Source organism: Protopterus annectens, chromosome 6.part0 (genome assembly GCF_019279795.1).
Source record: "Protopterus annectens isolate FY-2018-M chromosome 6.part0, PAN1.0, whole genome shotgun sequence".
Lineage (NCBI taxonomy): Eukaryota > Metazoa > Chordata > Ceratodontiformes > Protopteridae > Protopterus > Protopterus annectens.
The window spans coordinates 323,870,734-323,893,342 of record NC_056737.1 but is presented as its reverse complement, the minus strand read 5'-3'; the positions used below and the strand labels follow the sequence as shown (position 1 = coordinate 323,893,342).

Below are 22,609 nucleotides of genomic sequence, written 5' to 3'. Positions count from 1 at the left end.
ACCACAACCTAAAGTCCCTTAGATCTGCACACAAACTTCTTACAGACACTGTCAAACCAAACAACAAGGCCGGAGACTCTTTTCTCAAACACTGTTGGAAAATATTGGAACCTGCTTCCCTCTGAACTCTCATCTATTCCCTCAAAATCTCTCTTTAAAAAAAAAAACTCAAGCTTTATCTCAAAACACAATGGCTGTGCCCCTGTACCAATCCTGACTAACATTAAATCATGTTCATCTGACTTACTTCACCCCTAACTAAATTCACTTTCTTTTCATCTATTTTCCATTTCCCTCTCTAAGTAAATGTTATTACATACTTCTTGCTGTCATGTTCTACAATACTTTCTTCACTCCATTACTTTTTATACCACTTGATTATTATTATATTTTTATATTTGAATGTAGTTCTTAATAGTTTTTATACTTAGCATCAGTAAAGTTTTATAAGTGGAGCTTATCTCCCCGGGCCTCTACTGAAAATGGACATATATCCAGCTAGACTAGCCCGGTCAACAAATGTAAAATAAGAAATATATATATATATATATATATATACACACACAGACACACACACACATATATATATATATATATATATATATATATATATATATAGCTTCATAGGTAGGTACTAGGCTATTGGCCCTAGGGCCTATATAAGCCAAGCCAAATGATACCCTGGCTTTTGCCACCCAAGAAAATTATTTTCCTGTGCCCTTGTCAAGGAGAGCCACAAAAGTGATCCCTGGGGTGAATTTCCTATCTTCCATCCTCCCTGGGGTGAATTTCCTATCTTCCATCCAATCAAGATTTTTCTTTAAGAGTGCTAATGAGGAGCTTTGTTTGATATAGATAGGTAGTTTGTTCCAGAGTATGGGAAGTCTCTGAGACAGGAATCTATCCCTCCAGCATGTTCTATTTATTGTGGTGACAAGGTTTAGGTCCCTAGAGCGTGTAGCTCAGAGGGATTGGGATTTCTTTACATGGAGCATGTCCAACAGCTCTGGGTTTGACATAGCTTTGTATGTTAGGCAGAGATCGCCTCTGAGTAGGTGATATGTGACAGAGTAAAGCTGCAGTTTTTTGAGACAGTCTGCGTAGGGCATCTGTTTGAGACCAGTAATCCTCTTTGTGAGGTATTTCTGTGGCCTTTCCAGTTGTTGTAGATGTCTTGTGAGGTACATACCAAAAGGGGCTTTATACTCTATAATGGGTCTGAGTGATGAGTAGAGGGGAACAATGACCTCTTTTTTTCTGGATGAGAAACCTTTTGTGATGAGGTGTGCCACATAGAAGGATTTCCTGACTACTGTGGCGATGTGATTATCAAAGGAGAGAGACTACTGTCCACCTGTGTCCCAAGGTCTCATCACACTTTCGGTGTTAAGTAGACTACCGCCTATGTGGTAGTTAATGGGTACAGAGTTTTTACCAAAAGGGATGACAATGCACTTTTTGGCATTGAGCTTGAGGCCATGGCTTTGACACTAGGCATCTGTCTCAGTGAGGCCCTTTTGTAGGATGTCCACATCGTTAGGAGATTTGATTATAGCTCCTAGTTTGCAGTCATCTGCAAACTTTGTTAGCCAAAGACCTTCTGTGTTAGCCTGTACTTCAGAGAAGTAGATACCAAACAGGAGAGGACCTAGGAGTGAACCCTGTGGCACTCCACTTGTCACTGGTCTGAAATTGGATTTAGAGTCTGCTACATTCACAGTGTGGGTTCGGTCAGTGAGCTAGTTGGCAACCCATCTTGTGTCATAGGGATTTATACCTAGTTTAGTCAGTTTGTCTATAATTCCAGAGTGGGGGATGGTGTTGAAAGCCTTGGCAAGATCTAAATAGCCTGCGTGTACCACCTTACCCTCATCTACAGCTTTGGTGACCACTTCTAAGAAGTCTATCAGGTTTAGGAGACATAATCTGCCTTTTACAAACCCGAACTGGGTAGGGTCCAGAGTTTGGAGATTACCAATGTCATTGTTTATAAGTTCCATGATGATACACTCCATAGCCTTGCAGACCAGGCTCGTCAGGCTAATGGGGCGGTAGTTCCCGGGGTCCATGGTGACTCCCCCCTTGTGGAGTGGGATAACCGTTGTTGTGCACCATTCAGTGGGCACAAAGCCTGAGGTGAGGCTATGATTGAACATGGCACTTAGGTGGGGTGCCAGTTCGTTCTGTAGTTCATGTAGAACGTAGCCTGGGATGTTGTCAGGTCCCATGGATGCTGTGTTCCTTCTCCTTATTCATAAATTTATTAAAACAACATCAGACTTGGTAAGCGCTTTCACTAATGAGCTTCAGACCATCTAACAAACATCAAAAGGCCTCTACATTTATACAAAATTCATTGCCCAATCACAGCTACCCCTAATTAATCAATCAGAAACTTTTAAAGCATCATTTTAAAAGTGCTCTAAAAATACACACTTTAAAAACATAAAATCAATTAAAATTAAATTAAATTGCAACTAAATGGTGAAGTCATAAAAATCTATACATGTATGTATATGTTTTCTGTACCCTCTGTTTTTTGAGTAGAGGTTTGAAGGAAGCCCTCTCATTCAATCCTTTGCCTCTTTCAGCTCTGAGGGTAATAATCCAATTTGTCTCCCTATATTCTGTGTGATTTCTAATATCACCTTCCCTTATATGTGGTGTTATACCCTCCAAAACTCTAAAATTAAAGCTGTGTGTTTCTCTTGCCTGTATATGTTTCGAGAGTGCATTATGATCTGTCTTTACTCTAACATTATACATATGTTCTCTTATTCTCTCTCTAAAAACCCTATTAGTCTTGCCCACCTAAAATGAGTGGCAAGATTCACATTCCGCAAGGCAGATGACATTTGGTGTCATACAAGTGGCTGAGACATGAAACACACATCCTCTATTAAGATCTGGATGAAAAAAATATTTTGAAGGTATTAATGAACGAGCAAAAGTTACATCTGCCACAAGGTTGCGTTAAACACCCTTCACATTGAATGTCATTAACTCTATCATAACAAAGGAGTCTTTTCAAGTTCTTCCTATTTTTGTACAGGAACCTAGGTCTCTCACCCACTAGCTCACTGATTTCTGTATCAACCATCAGTATGGACCAGTTCTTACTAAAAATCTCAACCAAATCCTTATTATCACTGGTAAAAAAGGGGGGTACTTTAAGATGGCTATTAATGTAACCTTATTCTGTTGATCTTATAACATTTGTATGAGGTCCAAAATAGGGCAAAGCTATGCTCTACCTTAAAACGCTGATGTCTGACAAATTCTGCTGTATTTCTTTCGGACGGTATCCTCTGCTCTTGAGCCTGTATTCCAGACTGTCCATCTCATTTTAAAACCCTTCATACATAGTGTTCAGCCTGGACGCCCTCATGTCTTGGCCTTTTATCAAATTTTTTGAAAATATGACCAGGGTGCATGCTTGATCTAAACAACAGGGAGTTTCTGTAACATGATTTCTGAAAGACACCAGTGTTACTAAGGCCATTCTCCAATTTCTCTATATAGAGATCTAAATATTCTATACGGAAATTTGACCACGCCATGGTTAATTTCAGGCACACTGTCAAGTCATTCATCATGTGATGGAATTCCAGTAACTGATCATAACTCCCTTTCCATAACAAGAACAAATAATCGACGAAACATCAGTAAAAAATAACATGTTGCTTATACGCCTCTTTCTGAAACAGCACAGTGTTCTCCCAGTGTACCAAAAACATGTTGGCGTAGCTATTGGCACACGAAGTGCCCATAGCCACGCCATCATTCTGGATATACATCTTATCATTGAAGATAAACACGTTATTCTCAAGGACCACCTCTAAAAAGAGGCATACAAGTTCCGTCTGTACTAGCCCATAGTCACTATTCACAGTAAGGTATTCATGCAAGTATTGCATACCCAGATCGTTGGGGATGATGGTAAAAAGTGACTGTACAACAAATGTAACAAAAATCACCTCATCTAAGTTACGAATTTGTGTAGTGCACTCATAAAGATCTATAAGAAATTGTTTTGAATCTCTGAGAACTATTTTATTCTGGCTTATCACAGGTCGAAAGTGCTTTTCTACATAAACTGACAGGGGTTCTGTCACCCAACCTCCACCTGCCACTCTGGGTCTCATCAGTGGGTTCAGGGCTTGTTTGTGGACTTTCGGTAAACCTTGCATCAATGGTATCAAGGGATTAACCACCTTAGATACTTATAAGTATCCTCTGTAATCAGCCCTCCCTTCAAAATATCTAACAGCATTCCAGAAACAGACTCCATATCTCTATGGACTTCCATTACGGTAATCTCCCTGTAATACTTTTCTTCAACACCTCTTGCATTGACTGAATGTAATGAGTGCTATCCATAACTACAATAAGGCCTCCTTTATCTGCTGGTCTTATTAATATCAACTCATTGCCCTTTAACTTTTTCAAGGCAATTATCTCACTATAGTTCAAGTTGTTCCTGCCATATCTACTCCTGTTTTTGTTCTTATTGTCATAGAACCTAAAGATCTCATCTTCTGTTAACTTCATATAGGCATCCATTAAGGGGTGATTAACTGGAATATATGTACTCAGTTTCCTAAAGGGAGGAAGCTGTCCATTACTCTCCTCAAACTGCAGTCATAATATGACATTTCTACAGAAGACCTTCAAGTCTAAGATAGTGTGTGATAACCTAATCTCACATGAGGGAATAAAATTCAACCCTTTATTCAAAACTTTGCTTTCTTCTAATGATAACTCATATGAGGAAATGTTCCAGATCAACGACTCCCTCCGTCCACAAACAAGCCCTGAACCCACCGATGAGACCCATAGTGGGAGGTGGAGGTTGGGTGACAGAACCCCTGTCAGTTTATGTAGAAAAGCACTTATGACCTGTGATAAGCAAGAATAAAATAGTTCTCAGAGATTCTAAACAATTTCTTATACATCTTTATGAGTGCACTACACAAATTCATAACAGATGAGGTGATTTTTGTTACATTTGACGTACAGTCACTTTTTACAATCATCCCCAATGATCTGGGTGTGCAGTACTTGCATGAATACCTTACTGTGAATAGTGACTATGGATCAGTACAGACGGCTCTTGTATGTCACTTTTTAGAGGTGATCCTTGAGAATAATGTGTTTACATTCAATGATAAGATGTATATCCAGAATGATGGCGTGGGTATGGGCACTTCATGTGCCAATAACTACGCAGACATGTTTTTGGCACACTGGGAGAACACTGTGCGGTTTCAGAAAGAGGCGTATAAGCAACATGTTATTTTTACTGACTTTTCGTCGAGGATTTGTTCTCGTTATGGAAAGGGAGTTATGATCAGTTACTGGAATTCCATCACATGATGAATGACTTGACAGCGTGCCTGAAATTCACCATGGTGTGGTCACATTTCCGTATAGAATATTTAGATCTCTATATAGAGAAATTGGAGAATGGCCTTATTAACATCGGTGTCTTTGGGAAATCATGTTACAGGAACTCCCTACTGATTAGATCAAGCATGCACCCTGGTCATATTTTCAAAATTTGATAAAAGGCCAAGGCATGAGGGCGTCCAGGTTGAACCCTATGTATGAAGGGTTTCAGAATGAGATGGACAGTCTGGAATCCAGGCTCAAGAGCAGAGGATACCATCGGAAAGAAATACAGCAGAATTTGTCGGACATCAGTGTTTTAAGGGAGAGCATAGCTTTGCCCTATTTTGGACCTCATACAAATGTTATAAGTTCAACAGAACAAGGTTACATTAATAGCCATCTGTAAGTACCCCTCTTTTTTACCAGTGATAATAAGGATTTGGTTGAGATTTTTAGTAAGAACTGGTCCATACTGATGGTTGATACAGAAATCAGTGAGCTAGTGGGTGAGAGACCTAGGCTCCTGTACAAAAATAGGAAGAACTTGAAAAGACTCCTTTGTTATGATAGGAGAGTTAATGACGTTCAACGTGAAGGGTGTTCAACGCAACCTTGTGGCAAATATAACTTTTGCTCGTTCATTAATACCTCCAAAATATTTTTTCATCTAGATCTTAATAGAGAATTTGTGTTTTATGTCTCAGCCACTTGTATGACACCAAATGTCATCTACCTTGTGGAATGTGAATCTTGCCACTCATTTTATGTGGGCAAGACTAATAGGGTTTTTAGAGACAGAATAAGAGAACATATGTATAATGTTAGAATAAAGGCAGATCATAATGCACTCTCGAAACATATCACACAGGCAGGAGAAACATATAGCTTTAATTTTAGAGTTTTGGAGGTTATAACACCACATATAAGGGAAGGTGATATTAGAAATCACACAGAATACAGGGAGACAAATTGGATTACTACGCTCAGAGCTGACAAAGGCAAAGCATTGAATGAGAGGGCTTCCATCAAACCTCTACTCAAAAAACGGAGGGTACAGAAATAGAAGATATACATATGTATAGATTTTTATGACTTTTATGTTTTTAAAGTGTGTATTTTTAGAGCACTTTTAAAATGATGCTTTAAAATTTTCTGATTAATTAATTAGGGTTAGCTGTGATTGGACAATGAATTTTGAATAAATGTAAAGGTCTTTTGATGTTTGTTAGATGGTCTGAAGAAGTTCATTAGTGAAGGCGCTTACCAAGTCTGATGTTGTTTTAATACATTTATGAATAAGGAAAAGAAGGAATTGCCTGGTTGCTTCGTTGCTATTCTTTGCTGTTGATTATTGTGTGCTATACTTTTTTTGCGATGAAGCTTTTATCCTGTGGTGTACTTTTTGGTTTATCTTCTAAACTAAGTCTGTAACTTTAAATTATTGTCATTAATCTTCCCAAAATCATCACATTTAGCATTAAATTAGGAGGGGCGGGGTAAGGCAAAAATGAGACAGTTGAGTGGTATGAATTAGTACACAGATAATAGCTTGCAACTTTCCATCTTTAAAATGTGAAATAATGCCCTTCACAATGAGGAACAAATGGGCAAAATGTGGAAAAATTGCTAAAGATTTATTAAACATCTTTATCTAGGAAGGTCACACGATGGTTAAATGTGTTATTTTATACTTATTAAAAGTTGTTTTGCTGAGTTAATATGAATCAGCACTACTTGATATTTGATTAAAAATATCCTAACACTAAATGGGTAAAACAATGTGAGACATGAATTTATTAAGCCACCAGAATGAAGAAAGTTCCTCATTATAAGATACATTTCAGAGGTACATAGGCCAGCCACAATGGTCTTTTTTTCTGGTTAACTTGCACAATTATACTTATCAGTTATGGATTTGAAACTCTACTAATTGCTAGTAGAGGGCTGTTGTGCGGGACAAAAATGCAATCTCCTTAAAAAATAATTATACACCACCACCAGTTAAGTGATAATATGCATGGCTATACGCACATGGTTAATACAATGTCTCACGAATATCTCTGGGTAAAATTTCTTACAAAAATTCCAAATTTTCACTTTTGATGTTTAATTCTAAAATGCCACCTGTCAACAGTAGCCAGGATTAGTAACAACTAAATGTCATTTTAACCAGAAAAAAAATCGTACCATGTTATTTGAGCTGCACGTTTTTATGATGCCCAACTGAAAGAATACATGGCCTGTTTTAAATGTTAGACTTTTTGTATGACAAATTCCAATATCTGCAGTGAAGGTAAAACCTTGTCAGCTACAGTGATAATCTACACATCAGAGTGATAACTGAGGGACTCCATTGTCTATTAATGGACTGGGGTGGGGAGGGACTTTGAACTTCCCATATTGCCTTGAACAAAAATAACAGCAAATGCTTCTGTAGTCTTTCCTTTTATCCTTTTTAAAAAACAAAAATTACTTCCTCCTGTCTTCTCAGCTCTAAAAACCACATCATTTTTTTTTTATTGCACCAACAGCCACCATACATTGCTAGTGTCTGCAATAAGGGAGCACAAATTACACAACTGTTGCATCTGTCCACCTTGCAGGTGTGTGACCGATCCAGAATTAAGGAACCAAATTACCACAACAGGATGGATTTTGGCAAGGAGTTCACTGAGTGTGAAATAGCAACACAAATACGACTGAATCTTTAAGTGGAAAGTCCGCTTATATACCGCCGCAAAGAAATACCTGTTCTTTTGTCAGTTTTTAGAGTTATTCATGAAAAATAACTGCATTTACAGGGACAGGTAAGATTACATACAGCTAACAAAATAAAGTTTGTCTAAAGTGTGATTAGTGAGATGGATAATGGTTGAACAGGTTTGTTTTTAAGCATAAAGCATATTTGGCAATTCTCTTTTTTCTTGGTTTGATAACCAAATAATTCCAGTTTTTGTTTGTGGTTGTTTTTAAGCATCCTGACCTGCACCAAACAGCCTTTAGCTCACCTTTGCTTTTAGAAATGGTCTTTCCATCGGCAGTGATGTCTTTTGTTAGCTGCCACAAGTCGTGGGCAGGCCTACGGCCATAAACAACTTTTTTTTTTTTAAAGCTCACTTACAGGCAGTCAGGGGTCAGGCATGGTTTCACGATGCTGTCATCATGCATGCCTCTGCAAGTTGATGACATTGCAGGATATGTTGGTGATGCATAATGATATCAGCATGATCAAAAAATTGTAAATAAAAGAAAAAAAATGTGATTTGAAGGGGCCACATGGGAATTTGTGGCACCCCATTATTTTATCCTCAGAACCTGGAAATTTGGTAAGGTTGACAGGTATGGTTCCCGCATGTCCCTCCCATGAGGCATCTGGTGTGTGTGTGTTTGGGTTATCTAGGCAATCCTTGAACCACACCTCCAGAATGAAGTGCACCTGATAAATCCACAGCGAGAATGCCTTTTTGATCCAAGATTGTAGCAGGTTAGTGGTCTGCAGGGACTGGGTATGATGGCATCACCTGTCTTAAGTACCAAAGTAGAACCTTCAAGTGCAACCTTGCTAGGGGTATAATTAAAATGGAACAAGGCACATACCCTAGCACTCACGGGAATCCCCCTCAGCGATACTCTAATGTAGGCAATTACTACAGACAGGCTATATTGCAAGGTGTGAATAGAACCCCTTGACACAAGTCTCATGAAACATCTATCCACCCCAGCTATGGGTTTGTGAAGGTATCTTTGAGGTCAAGGATGACCACATTCTTTTTTTTTTTTTTTTTTTAAAGAAAGGAGGCATAAGGCTCTACCATGTGATCTTGAATTTTGTGACTTTGTTTTATTTTTTCTATATATAGCTTTTCACAGATTCAAGATAGGCTTAGGCCTCCATCTTCTTTCTTTTCTTGGACCCAAGAGTAATCTAGAGTAGAGACTTGTGTGCATACTCATTCCAATACTCTCTCCATGGCTCCCTGGGGAAGGAACTCTTCTAAATGGGGAGATCATCAGGTTTATTTGGCCCAAGGAGGACTGAACAGATATCTGGCAATTCTGGATCACTTGGAAAATGCAGCTGTACCCTCATGAAAAGATGGGAAACTAAGTGGCTCACTGTTTTTTTTTTTTTTTTTTTTTGCAGTGGAAGGAGGAGACAAAGTAGACCACCAATGATGCGAACAGCTCAGAACACTGGTAACCAATCAGAAATCCAACCCAACCACCTAGAATGCCTGATCATACCAAAGGAAACCTCTGCTTCTTCCATAAGCCGAAAGAGGGGAAAAACTTGTGTTTAACCACCAAAATGAATAAATACTGGATAAAAACGGCTCCATAAATAAAAGACACCCAGGAACTAAAAACAAAAAACTAAGCACTTTCGTCCACAGTGTTCCAGACTTCTTCAGAGTTTGTTACACTACAGCTCCGTGTTCATATTATAGTGCAAGAAGCCAATCAAATTTCATATAATAAAAAAAACCTCAGTCCCTTAAAGGAAACTGCCAGATGGATGTTAAAAAACACTTCCTAACTAAAACAAATTATGAACTTGGATGACTCAAAGTTGTTCCATTTCTGGGTCTCTGTTCTAAGTATCCCCTCAAACTATACTTCTGTTTATGGTCTGCTTGCCATTTACTCTTGTAGCCTTTCTTACCCTTAAGTCTGCTTCTCATTTGTCTTGCAATGGTAGGTCGGACAGCTCTATTTTTTTTTTCTGTAGGTGCCTCCCACTACCATCCCTGCTTGTGGACCATCATTAATTCTCACCTTACTGGGCTCAATTCCATTCATTCCCTAGCAAACAGTCCCCAAATCCACTAGGGTAAGGGACATACAAAGGGCCGTCATTCAGGCAGATATGAGGAAGTAAGTGTTCCTTGCAAAATTCTAGCAATGACAGCATGTGGCTTAAGTGCTCAACTCCTCCATAGAAGGGAGGTCAAGCTATCTGCATCACTGCAGGAACTAGTGTCCACCCCCGTGACTGCAGGCTCCTGTGCACATCTGTGATTCATCTTTTTGCTTATCTAATTACACACATCTGCAGTACAGACAAAACCATTACCAAATGTGAAGTCATCTACAACCCTACTGAGCACCATTACCAAATTAGCCATATTGCAGACTTTTCCCCACTATCAAGGAAACAGTGGAGCATTTATGTTTTTCTACAGAACTTCTACAGGGAGTAATTCTCCATGTTTAAAAGAATAGAGAGCATTTTACACACACACACACACACACACACACACACACACACACACACACACACACACACACACACACACACACACACACTCTCTATATATACTCTGTTCACTCAAACGGCAGAATCTGAGTGTTACTTGCTGCTCAAATATCCATATAATCCACCTCACTACACCAACATGCAACAATGGGGAGCAGCAGTCAGCACTCAAGACTAAAGAAAATAAAAGGGCAGCTACTAGACTTCCTTAAAACACCTTCTTGTATTTAATTGAACACTTCATAACCTTACTTTGTTTATTTATTTATTTTACATTTGTTTAGCGGGAACGTCCAACTGGACACTGGTCCTTTTTCAGCAGAGACCCAGGGTGAAAAGCTCCAAGAATAACAAATACGTACAATAGAGAAAAACATTTTTTTATGTTACTTTCTGAATTATGCTTCACTCTGCTTTCAAAATCCTTTCCCACCAAGAACATATCTAGACACAAGTCTCTTGGGTGGAGTCAAGGGATAAAGTCCTAACTATGGCTCAGTCGACCTGGGTTTCATTAGCAGCTTCAGTGACTGACGGAATGGCAGGGATAGATTGCTAGGACAGCATTCATCAATGGCAACTCCTTGGAGGGGTGCAGTTCAATATTCCATGGGAGGAGAGGCAGGGAGTAGGTAGGGCATATAACAAACAACCCCCCAGGACAGAAGCAGTGATGGCAGAGTCCCCAGGATGCCCTGAGAATCTATGACCATCCCCAGCAACACCGGGGAGAGGCTGGTAGACTTGACATGACCGGTGTAATGCTGTCCCAAGGGGGACCAAAAAAAAAAAAAAACACACACACATGTATATCTAGACATGAAAGAATACAATGATTATACAGCTTCATGGTATATTTTTGAAACACAGTTACAAGTGACATTATGGAACATTAGCCAGAGGAGAAAAGTACAACAAAAACAGTTCCACATTAATGCCCATCGCATGTTACGGAATCAGACTCTCTTGATAAATTTAAGCAGCAACTTGATTATATTGGGGTAATAAATACAATATGAGGGAGACTACTACAGTAAAGGAAGAATCACTAGCAGCGTGGTAATAATTAGATGCAAACTACATACCTGGATGCACTGTATATATAAGTAAGGGTTGAGGACACTGGATTCTTTCTACCTGCACATTTTCGCTGACGATTCAGAGGCTATCAAGCACCTTGCACACACACCAAAAGCACTGCTGTTTTACAGTCCTGTGAGCTAAATGTACCACTGTCTTTGAAGAGACCAGGAGGAGGGAGGCATCAACATCACAATGAATGTGTTTTAAACTTGATTTCTCAAAAAAATAAACTATTCCACAAATCTTGACTGACAAATCTGCAGTACAAGGACCACATCCAAAGCATCCTAACAAAATACATAATTGAACAGCTCATTAAATATTTTCCAGAGACAATTGATCCCTAACCAACCCACATGGAGCAAGCTATTGTTCTTACAATGCACAAAACAATCATGCATGTTAGAAGAATTTGCTCAAGATCATTTATAAAATATGATGCAAATGTCTTCTGAAATTCCAAAGACAAGAATTACAGGTGTGAGAAACCTGCAAGCTCAGCCAATGGCAAGCCAGTCCCAAAGATTGATTCCTGAGTTGCACACTGGCAGCAAGCTACGACCCAAGCCAAACCCAATAGTGAGCTCAAAGTACTGAATTTGCAAACCTCTTGATGTATGGCCCACCAGTTTTGTTAGCATTCTGCTGTTGTCCACTGGAGACATGGCCTGGCTGATTAGAAATCACTCTGTCGGAGTTATCAGCATTGTTGTTCCAAGCCTTCTTGTACCCTTCTGTCGTCTCAAAACTCCTTACTCTGTTAAACCAAATAAAAAAAAAAAAAATTACCAAGCAAAAAGCAACAGAGTTCAGTAAGAAATAAAAACAGCAGCTATGCAACACAAATCGACTGGCTGGGACATCCTGTGGACAAGATCTGCAACTAATGGGATTTACTACAAACACATGCATGATAGGTTGACTCATTGGTGCAGACAGTACATACAGCTGTGGCAATCCCTGCTGGGTGACAAAACATCTTGACACCAAGTGTTAACATAAGTCCCTAACCAGAGAGCCTGCCAACTCGCCCCAAAATACCAGCAAGCACCTTTGTGGAAATAAAGAAATAGTGCCAAATTTTTCTCTAGGCGAGTCATAATGATGACTTCAGTTTTTAAAGGGCAAATAGCCAATCAAAAAGATCTCCTAAGCAGACACCCCCTGAGGCCGGCTTCAATCAAGTCATAATTATGAGACTTAGATCTGAAGAAGGGTTATCTCCTGGACCCGAAAGTGCTCATCTTTTATATATGTTTTATTTGCATTGTTTTATTAAAGTTTCGCTGAAGTTTATCTAAGTGTCTATATTTGTTTGTGCCTAGGACATTCCCAGTTGTGGTGACAACTCTGGAATATTTCTTAGTTTCTAATTTGCAACAGTGTTGTTCTTTGGTGGTCTACCTTGCTGTTTTTGGATATTTTATTGAACTGCTATCTGAAAGGAGACTGCACACAGCATGGCGGAAGGAAATTTATTATCGGAGACTGAATTGGATTATCACCCAAAAAGGCATTAAATGCCTATCAGGCAGGATATGGAAAGACATCCTGCATATCTGACCACAAATTCTCTGTTAAAACTCTCCTTTAGCTGTGAGGTTGGAACTGGTGCAGGGGAAGAGAGACTCATTAATGGAGATATGGAAATTTTAAATAAGAAGCTTAAAGAGCTAGACACCTGCTTCTACAAATTGGAGAGACTACAATGGCAGGAGGCATGCCTACATCACAGAATCATTCTGAGAGGACTAAGGGTTTTACTGATGCCCTGCTATGGCAGAGTATTTCTGGATTTGTTAGAAAAATGGAAGCCCCTCAATCTGGAGTTAAGCTTTAATTATACAAGACTATTGATTGAGTTTTTCTACCTAAAAAGAATGAATTGCTGGTGACTGCTGAGAATTTAATGCAAGAACTTGAAAGAGGTTTTGAGTCCAACACTTGTCGAGATAAGCTAGAAGATTTGTATTTTAAAATATTATTTAACAAGCTTGAGCAGAGCATGATTAAAAAACTAAAAAACGGAGTGGGAAGAAAAACCCATTTTTCATAATAATCCATTTTCTGAATGTGAAATTTTATAAGCATTTTGTAGATGACTTCTTCATCCTTTGGGGAGGTACAGCTCTACAGCTACAATCCTTTCATGAATATATGGAAAGTACAACCAACTTTCTGAGTTTCACCAAAAAATACTCGGATCAGAAAAAGGATTTCCTGGATGTAGAGCTAGTAATGGATGAAGATGGAGTTATTAATACATGCATGTAAGTACATAAAGGATTGTTGGAAGAACTACCATCTTACAAGAAATGGTATGCATCCATATCACATCTATAAGAACATTCTAAAAGGTGAATTCAGGGGATGTTCAAAATTATACACTAAGGAGGAAGACTTGACAATAGCAAGTGGAGAGATGGCACAGTGCTTTAACAAAAAAGGATATCGGAGGAAAGAAACAGAAGAAGCTAAGCAATTTGTGCAAATTATTCGTGGACAGCAGGCAAAACCATATTTATACAGAGATGACAGATCACAACCAGAAACTGAGACTGTGAAACAAAGGAAGGAAAACTGGCAAGCAGAGACTTACTTTTACTTACACGGGAGGCACAAGATACATTTGTGAAATCATTACGCAGAACTGGAATATTTTGCTAGCGGACGAGGAGGTGAAGAAAACAGCTGGAAACAAGCTGTGGTTTACTTATAAGAACAGTCTGAATTTGAAGCAGAGTTTGTGCCATAAGGGGGCGATGTCCAATAGAATCAGTACATATGCTTGTAGACACTGCTGTAATTGCAGATATATTTCTAAAGTTCAAGAGTTTTTACATCCAGTCTCTGGAATATGTTATGCCCCAAACTTTTATGCAGACTGTACAACTAGGAATGTTGTATATTTAGCCACTTGTGATCTATGTGACAAATTTTATGTGGGTAACACAACCAGACACAGTTTAAAGAGAGGATGTCGAAACATACAAGTGACATTCATCTAGGTGACTTGAAGAATCTGCTAGCGAAACACGTAAAGGAGAATACTGGTCACAAGTTTTATTTTAGAGTTTTACAAGTTGTTTTGGATAATCTTAGAGGTGGAGATCTGAATAACAGAATTGAAATTACCCAAGATGCGATGGACTGGAATAATGCAAGCATATAGATCTCCTGGACTGAACTCTAATTATCCACTGAAACCGGTCATTAAGGGGCATCGACTTAGAAGATAATGTTGACTGACTTGTGTGTTGTCTATAGGTTTTTAGCTTGGACTTTACTCATTGAAGCCGGCCCCTGAGGGTGTCAGCTTAGGAGATCTTTTTGATTGGTTATTTGCCCTTTAAAAACTGAAGTCATCATTATGAGGCTTAAATCTGAAGAAAGGTTATCTCCGGGACCTGAAAGCACTCATCTTTTATACATCTTTTATTTGCATTGTTTTATTAAAGTTTCACTGAAGTTTAAGTGTCTACATCTGTTTGTACCTTGGACATTCCCAGCTGTGGTGACAACTCTGGAATATTTCTTAGTTTATAATATATATATATATATATATATATATATATATATATATATATATATATATATAGATAGATATACATTTTTATATTCCTTTACATAAACTTTAGACAAAATATGCCATAAAACATCTTCTATCTCTTTCAATGAAACACAAAAACAACAAAGTAAGGTAAGTGAAAATTAAATAAATACATTTAAATTTCAATCACCTAAAAGAACCAGAAACTCTGCTTTTACATGGGGGACACCACTGGAAATTAAATGTCCTAACTCTGCAAATGAAAAATTGCGAAGCACGAAAACTTCTGAAATTACATTACAGTTGAACTGATGTGGTCTGCCTATGAAATATAATTCGACCATTGCAGTCAGTGAATAAATTTACCGCAAATCGTGGCAAAGATAAAAGCATGCCACGTCCAAGTCAACTGCAGCCATATACATATGGGTCCATATCACATTATCAGACAATGAAAAGAGCGAACGCTCTTTCATCGATCTGATAATGTTGAAAGGAGAAAAAAGCGAAGTCACGGAACATCAATTTTTTTCCCAGGGAAAAAATTGGTGGGCTGTCTTCAGGCCTTTGCCATTTCCTCCACTATGGTGCGATCTTGGAGTTGGTATATTTAAGTAGGGCAGGTGTGGGGGGCACAGCCCCCAACATTGGGGGGTGTGGGGGGCAAGGCCCCCACTTCATTTTGTGTCTAAATTTTTTTTCTTTTTTTGCGGAGCAGCAAATTGTTTCCCTGGGGAAAAAAATTGTTGTTCCATGTGTAAGTTTTTTTATTTCAATATTATCAGTTCAATGAAAGAGCATTCGCTCTTTTCATCGTGCGATAATATATAGACGCATACATACATATGTAGTCCTAAAGTGGTACATAAAAGCCTTTAAGGTTAACTTAAGTGTTGCCTGCATTACAATGAAACGCATTTTCCCAGTATGTGCAGACTATATGAACATATGCACCCAATTTGCTTTTAGCAGTTTTAAGTGAATCTCTCCGATTCACTTACACTGCTTGTGGTAAACAGCTCTGGGTTTTCTGTGAGAAATCGCTCACAGTGAAGTATGGATATTTTTCTCAGAATTGGTATTTTTAAAGTAGCAGGGTGTGGAGGGGTGCAGGGAGGCTTGCTCCCTTTCAAAAAGGCTTACTTTAGTAATTTTGCTGACTTTTCCTGGCTACTGTCTTTTCTGACATGTTCGTTTCAAATACTAAACAGTTGATGGATTGAACACGGACGTGTGTGTGATCGTAAAATACAGACACAAACAGCAGTACTCTCAGTCAAACACTCATTGTGATCACTGCCTGTTTTCAGTTTTATCAAAAGTACTCACTGCTACGTGCAGAAGTTTAATAATGGAGGAACATCAGACTATTCCTTTCCTGTCTTGTTTAGCTGCACAATTACCATACTAAAACCCCTTTCTGTAATGTGTAGGACTGGGGTCTGGGTTAGACACAAGTTATGTGGTGTGTGTGTGGGGGGGGGGTGATGCAAGCCCCCTTGCAAATCCTTACTCGTTTGCTAATCCTAAGCCTGCTTCTGCCCCTAACCCCACCCCTACACAACTTAAAACCCCCTTTTCCCCTAACAGTGCCAATGTACAGTCAAAGTGCAATGACGGTACTGCTAATGTTTTTTTTTTTTTCTGCTGTAGGTAGCAGGTGCAAAAGGAAACAGTTTTCCTTGTGACTGGTGTTTCAGATTTTTGTGTGTTTGAATGTATTGTCGGCATGCATAAATCAAGTTTAATGTCCATTAATGTTTCTATACATTGACAGTTTATATCATATTACATAATAAATACAGTCATGCACAGACTTACCAGACTCCAAAGACAATGCTGGATGAAGGGAGTTGCACCTGACTGTGAAGTGGTGGGTGGGTACTCCCGAGTCAACAAGAGGGATCCTCATTTATTAACTGAAATGCTAACTAAATGCTAAATTGAATATCTATGATCTTCTTGAAAGATCCTCTGTTTGGACTAAACCGGAAGTAATAACCAAAGCAAACACAGCCAGCATACAGTGCAAGGACAAAACTTCAAAAGTCAAACATATTAAAGAAGCTTAACTCTGAGCTGCAAGACAATATCATGTAATTTAAGTGCAAGAAAGTCCAAGTGGCTATGGTGCTGATGTCTGTAACTTACACTGTTAAAGAAGTACTGAAGGCAGCCAACTCTCTACTAGAGTGGCCATCTGACCATAAGTCTCTCTGCAAGACAGTTAGCTGGCTAAAGGTATGAAACAATGTAGTTAGCAATCCCCCTGGAAAAGTGCCTGCAAAACAAAAACAAACTGTTTTCCTGCAGTAAAAAACTGCAAACTCAAACACACGCATCAGGGGAACATGTAAATAAATGTCAAGCATATTAAGGGCACACTGCCCTGGTTTCAGCCCAGCAAAGAAAATGGGATGAATCAATGGGTTTATAACTAATTCAGATACTGCTCTCTGGGAAAAAATGTGAGGTCATACTGAGAGAGAGAGAAAGAGAAAGAGGGAGAGAGAGAGAGAGAGAGACAGACAGCGAGAGAGAATCCTTGTGAACAGCAAGATACTGCTCACTACATATGGCCCTGAACCTTCAGGATAGTATGTACACAGGTTTCTATTACAGCAGCATTTTTTCAAGAAGGGGAAAACACAACCACTAAGCAGGCTAGAAAAGTAGATGGGAATGTTCATCAGTTACGAACTTGAAGTCCCACAGAGTGGTGGGATTTTTCAAATAAGGGTAGAACAAACATGACCAACCAGTTTGGGGCCAACTTACCCTTCACAAGGTCTTTTTCAGCACAAGTAAATGACATACACCATATACCAGATGCCAGAGATGTATTATGTTTACCAGTATGCTCACCAAATGAGACAGTAAAGGGTACTGCTCTAAGTCTCCAACTCACAGATTCAGTGGGATCAAGGGATTGACAAGACGCATCAACAATGGATGTCATTCTTGGATAGGAATATATTTTTTGTACCACCAGGGACCAAAGTACATGAAGCTACACACCTCTCAGCCATCAAAATAAGAAGTTATGTACTCACCATAACGTTCCATCTGAGTAGGTAAACTTAATTTGTCAGCAACCTATGGGAATCGGATCCGACCTCGGATCCAAACCGGCAGTTTTCAACAGCTTTAGATCCAAGCTCCAAGCTCCTCCCCTACCCATAATCCCCTGCCAACCCTGACTGACCTCAGATCAAGTTTGCCCAACAGCAGACACTGCTAGAAAATTATTATTCTCAAGATAAGATGGGTAAAACCCATGGACCTGAGTATGAATACATTCGCAAGTGAGGGGGCAGGAGGGAGGGACGGTTGCTGACAAATGTTTACCTACTCAGATGGAACGTTATGGTGAGTACATAACTTCTTAATCTGAAGCAGTTAACTTAATTTGTGCAACCACCTATGGGACAGCCCCCCCAGCTACCTGAACCCTGGGCGGCCTTCATGGAAGGATGTTCCGGAGCACTGCAGAGCCAAAGGATGCTCTTCCTCTGGAGATAATGTCCAATTTATAGTGATTGATAAAGGTATGAGATGAGGCCCAAGTGGCTGCAGAACAAATATCATCCAAAGAGACTCTAGCTCTAAAAGCCGCAGAGGTAGACCTAGATCGAGTAGAGTGGGCATGGACTCCCTGAGGTGCGGGCCTGCCAGAACTTTCATATGCTAGAAGGGTACACTGTGAAATCCATCTAGACAGTGTAACTTTAGACATCGATTTACCCAAGTTAAATTTGGTAAAGGAGACGAACAACTGGTGGGATTTCCTATGACCAGATGTCCTATGGATGTAGAAGCGAAGTTGTCTGTGCACATCCAATGAGTGTAATTTGTATTCCCCTTTGTTACGGTAATTTGGAAAAAAGACCGGCAGGTTAATGGACTGGTTAATATTTGATTCAGAGGCAACCTTGGGAAAAAAGAGAGATTGGTCCTGAGGTAAACTCTATCCTTGTGAAAGGTCAAGTATGGGTTTTTTACACAGAGGGCCTGTAGTTCAAAGACCCTTTGAGCCGAGGTGATAGCGACAAGAAAGGCCGTTTTCCATGACAAGAATTTAAGATCTACTGAAGCTGCAGGCTCAAATGGGGAAGCTGTCAAGTCCTGAAGTACCAGCGTTAAATCCCAAGGAGGGACTACATCCGTCACTGGAGGTCTGAGCAGAAAGATGCCCTTCAAAAAGGTCTTACACAACTTCGTGGTGATCAAAGGGCCCAGTTCATTTCCCACGTGATAATGAGAGAGAGCTGCTAGTTGAACCTTGACTGTGGAGGAGCTAGCACCCTGATGAAACAGCCCTGACAGAAAGTCTAATACAGCAGGCAAAGGAGCTGTGAAAGGATTCAACTTTTGGCGTTCCGTCCAAATGGAGAAACGTTTCCATTTGCTACTATAGATCTTTCTAGTAGAAGGCTTGTGCGCTGCTACTAGAATAGTTTTAACTGGAGAAGAGATACCGGGAGTCCTAGCTATGAGTGGAACTGGAGCAGCCAAGCTGTGAGCTTGAGATTGTCCAGGTTCGGGACTGGGAGCTCTAGGGGGTGGGATATTAGATCCGGACGGGGATCCAGAATCCAAGGAGGATTCACCAGATGAGACCAAAGGTAAGGGAACCAGGTTTGACGAGGCCAAAATGGTGCAATGAGGATAATCCTGCTCCCCAACTGGCTGGCTTTCTGAAGAAACTTCATCATCATCAGAGGAAGAGGAGGGTAAGCATAAAGAAGACCGGGAGGCCAAGCATGCACCAGACCGTCTCTCGGGGGTTCCCCGGAGGGGAAAATGAGAGCGAAGTAGTCGTAACATTTTGTGTTCGAGGGAGAGGCAAAGAGATCGCAACAGGGTTGACCCCATTTGGCGAAAATCCGATTCGCTATCTCGGGATTCAGAGACCACTCGTATGGTAACAGGATGGTGCGACTTAGTTTGTCCGCTAGGATGTTGGACCGCCCCGGAATGTGCGTTGCTATGAGAAAATGGTTGGTGGAGATCGCCCATTCCTACACCCTCATGGCCTCTTGACAGAGTGGGTAAGACCTGGTTCCCCCCTGTTTGTTGATATACCAGACCAACAGACATATTGTCTGTCTGAATCGCAATCGTTCCTACAGGAAGAAGGTCCTGAAGTGCTTGCAACGCTAACAGCACTGCCCTCATCTCTAGGACGTTGATATGCAGTGAGGTCTCCGTGAGGTCCCACGTGCCTTGGACTATCCTGCCCGAACAATGACCTCTCCACCCGAGGTGGGAGGCGTCCGTGGTCACCGTGGCTAGTGGAGGGGGGGTCATAGAAAAGGGGTGTCCTTGCTGGAGGTTCGGAGATTGGAGCCACCATAGGAGGGCCCTCTTGCAAGCCCTGCTGAGGGGAACGGGATGGCTCAGAGATACTGAAGAAAGGACCACTGGACCTGAAGGGTCCATTGTAAGACCCTCATGTTCAAACGTGCCATCGGCAATAGGTTGATTGCCGCCGCCATTGAGCCAAGAGCCCTCAGGACCAATTCCGTCGGAGCTGGAGATTGTAGAATGGCCCGTACTTGTAGCCTCAGGGTTCATAGCCGGTCTGTGGTAAAGAAAGCTAGGAGTTTGTTTGTGTCTAATCAGGCCCCTATGAAGTCTATAGTCTGAGTCGGAATAAGAGACGACTTCTCTATGTTGATAGTGATCCCCAGCCGGGGAGCTAGACGAAGAAAGTAGTTTCTGGCTGCACAGAGTAGATGCCTTGTCGGGGCGGCCAGGAGCCAGTCGTCCAGGTACGGGAAGACCTGAATTCCCTGGAGCCTCAGGTGGGCCGCTATCACTGCTAACACTTTGGTGAACACCCTGGGGGCTGTGGTGAGACCAAAGAGGAGGACCCTGAATTGGAAATGACTGGCTCCTAGCCGGAAGCGGAGGAACCTCCTGGATTGCCTGTCCATCAGAATGTGGTAGTACGCATCCTTGAGGTCTATAGAGCACATCCAATCGTTCTCCCGCAAAACGGGGATAATGGATTGAAAGTGACCATGCAGAACTTCTCTTTGGTTACTGACAGGTTCAAGGCAGAGAGGTCGAGGATTGGTCTCAAGTCCCCTGTCTTTTTTGGCACCAAGAAGAACCTGGAGTAAAACCTGGACCCGCAATGGTCTGGGGGGAGGTGTTGGATGGCTCTTTTCCAGCAAATGTTGGATTTCCATTGCTGCGGCCTCCCTCTGATCGGGTAGAACATCGGGTATCTGGAGCTGCGTGGGCAGCGAAAAAAGGGAATCGGATATCCTCTGGATATAATGCGAAGCACCCAGCAGTCTGTTGTGATGGACTCCCAAGCTGCTGGGTGCTTCGGGAAATGCCCCCAGACTGCCTCCAGAGTGGAGCAGTCAGGCAACCCCTCAGGGGTGTTGCGTGGGTTGGTCCGAGAAGGGTTCTCTGGATCCAAAGTTCCGCGGGCCCCCTCTGCCTCTAGGGCAGCGTCCACCCTGCCCTCCTCTGCCGAGGAAGGGCTGGGAGTCCGGAGCGGGACAGGACTGTTGCGACTTCTGGAACCACATCTTCTTCTGACCCTTTTGGTTCTTAGAGAAGGACCTCTGGGGAGCAGAGAAGCGGACTCCGATGGCAGACGTCTTCCCGTCTTTTTCGCTCTGGACCAAGGTATCTCACACGGTTTTGCCAAAAATGGCAGAACCATCGAAAGGGGCATTAGCGAAAGACGCCTTAAAGGGTTCCGCGAAATCACAATGCCGGAGCCAGGCCTGACATCTCATGACGAGGTCCGCTCCGCTGGCTCTAGCGGCTCCTTCCGTGGCATGGGACAGTAGCTGCATAGAGGTGTTAGATATGGATCGTAGAGTGGCCATCCAGGTGGAGTGCAATTGCTTGTCCTCCGCCGACATAGACTCGGGGGGGTGACGCAGCGTACTCTTTGATAAGGTCCCACTGCAGTCAAAGCACATGTGCCAAGTAGTTCAGCGACCTCACAGAGAAGGCAGCCAAACTAAACACCCGCTTCCCTAGGCGGTCCATCGACCGAGACTCCTTGCTCAGGGGATGAACCGAGGGACTCTCCTGAGCTAGTTCCCTCTTGATGGCCGCCGCCACCAACATGGTACCTACAGGGGGACCCTTACTCCAGTGGGACTTGTCAGAGGGTGGGCTAAGAATCTTGTCCGGACGCTTGGGGACTGGCTCCACAGTGTCTGGCTCCTTCCACGCCGTAGTAGTAATCAAGTTTACCAGGGGGTCGGCCGGAGGGGACACCCAAGAGGTAGACGGGCCTGCTTCAAACGCCTCCAGGAACACGGATTCGTCCGAGGTAGGCTTTGGGGCAGACC

At 41.4% G+C, this 22,609-nt stretch overlaps 1 protein-coding gene across 2 annotated transcripts in view; it reads right to left on the bottom strand.

The window, feature by feature from the left end:
- SNAP23 (synaptosome associated protein 23) overlaps positions 1 to 22,609 on the bottom strand; it is an 815,608-nt gene that overhangs the window by 110,180 nt on the left and 682,819 nt on the right. For both annotated transcript variants that reach the window (XM_044074077.1, XM_044074078.1), the window contains exon 6: positions 12,339 to 12,488. In XM_044074077.1, coding sequence (XP_043930012.1) covers positions 12,339 to 12,488 — 150 coding nt within the window. The remainder of the gene's footprint in view (positions 1 to 12,338; positions 12,489 to 22,609) is intronic.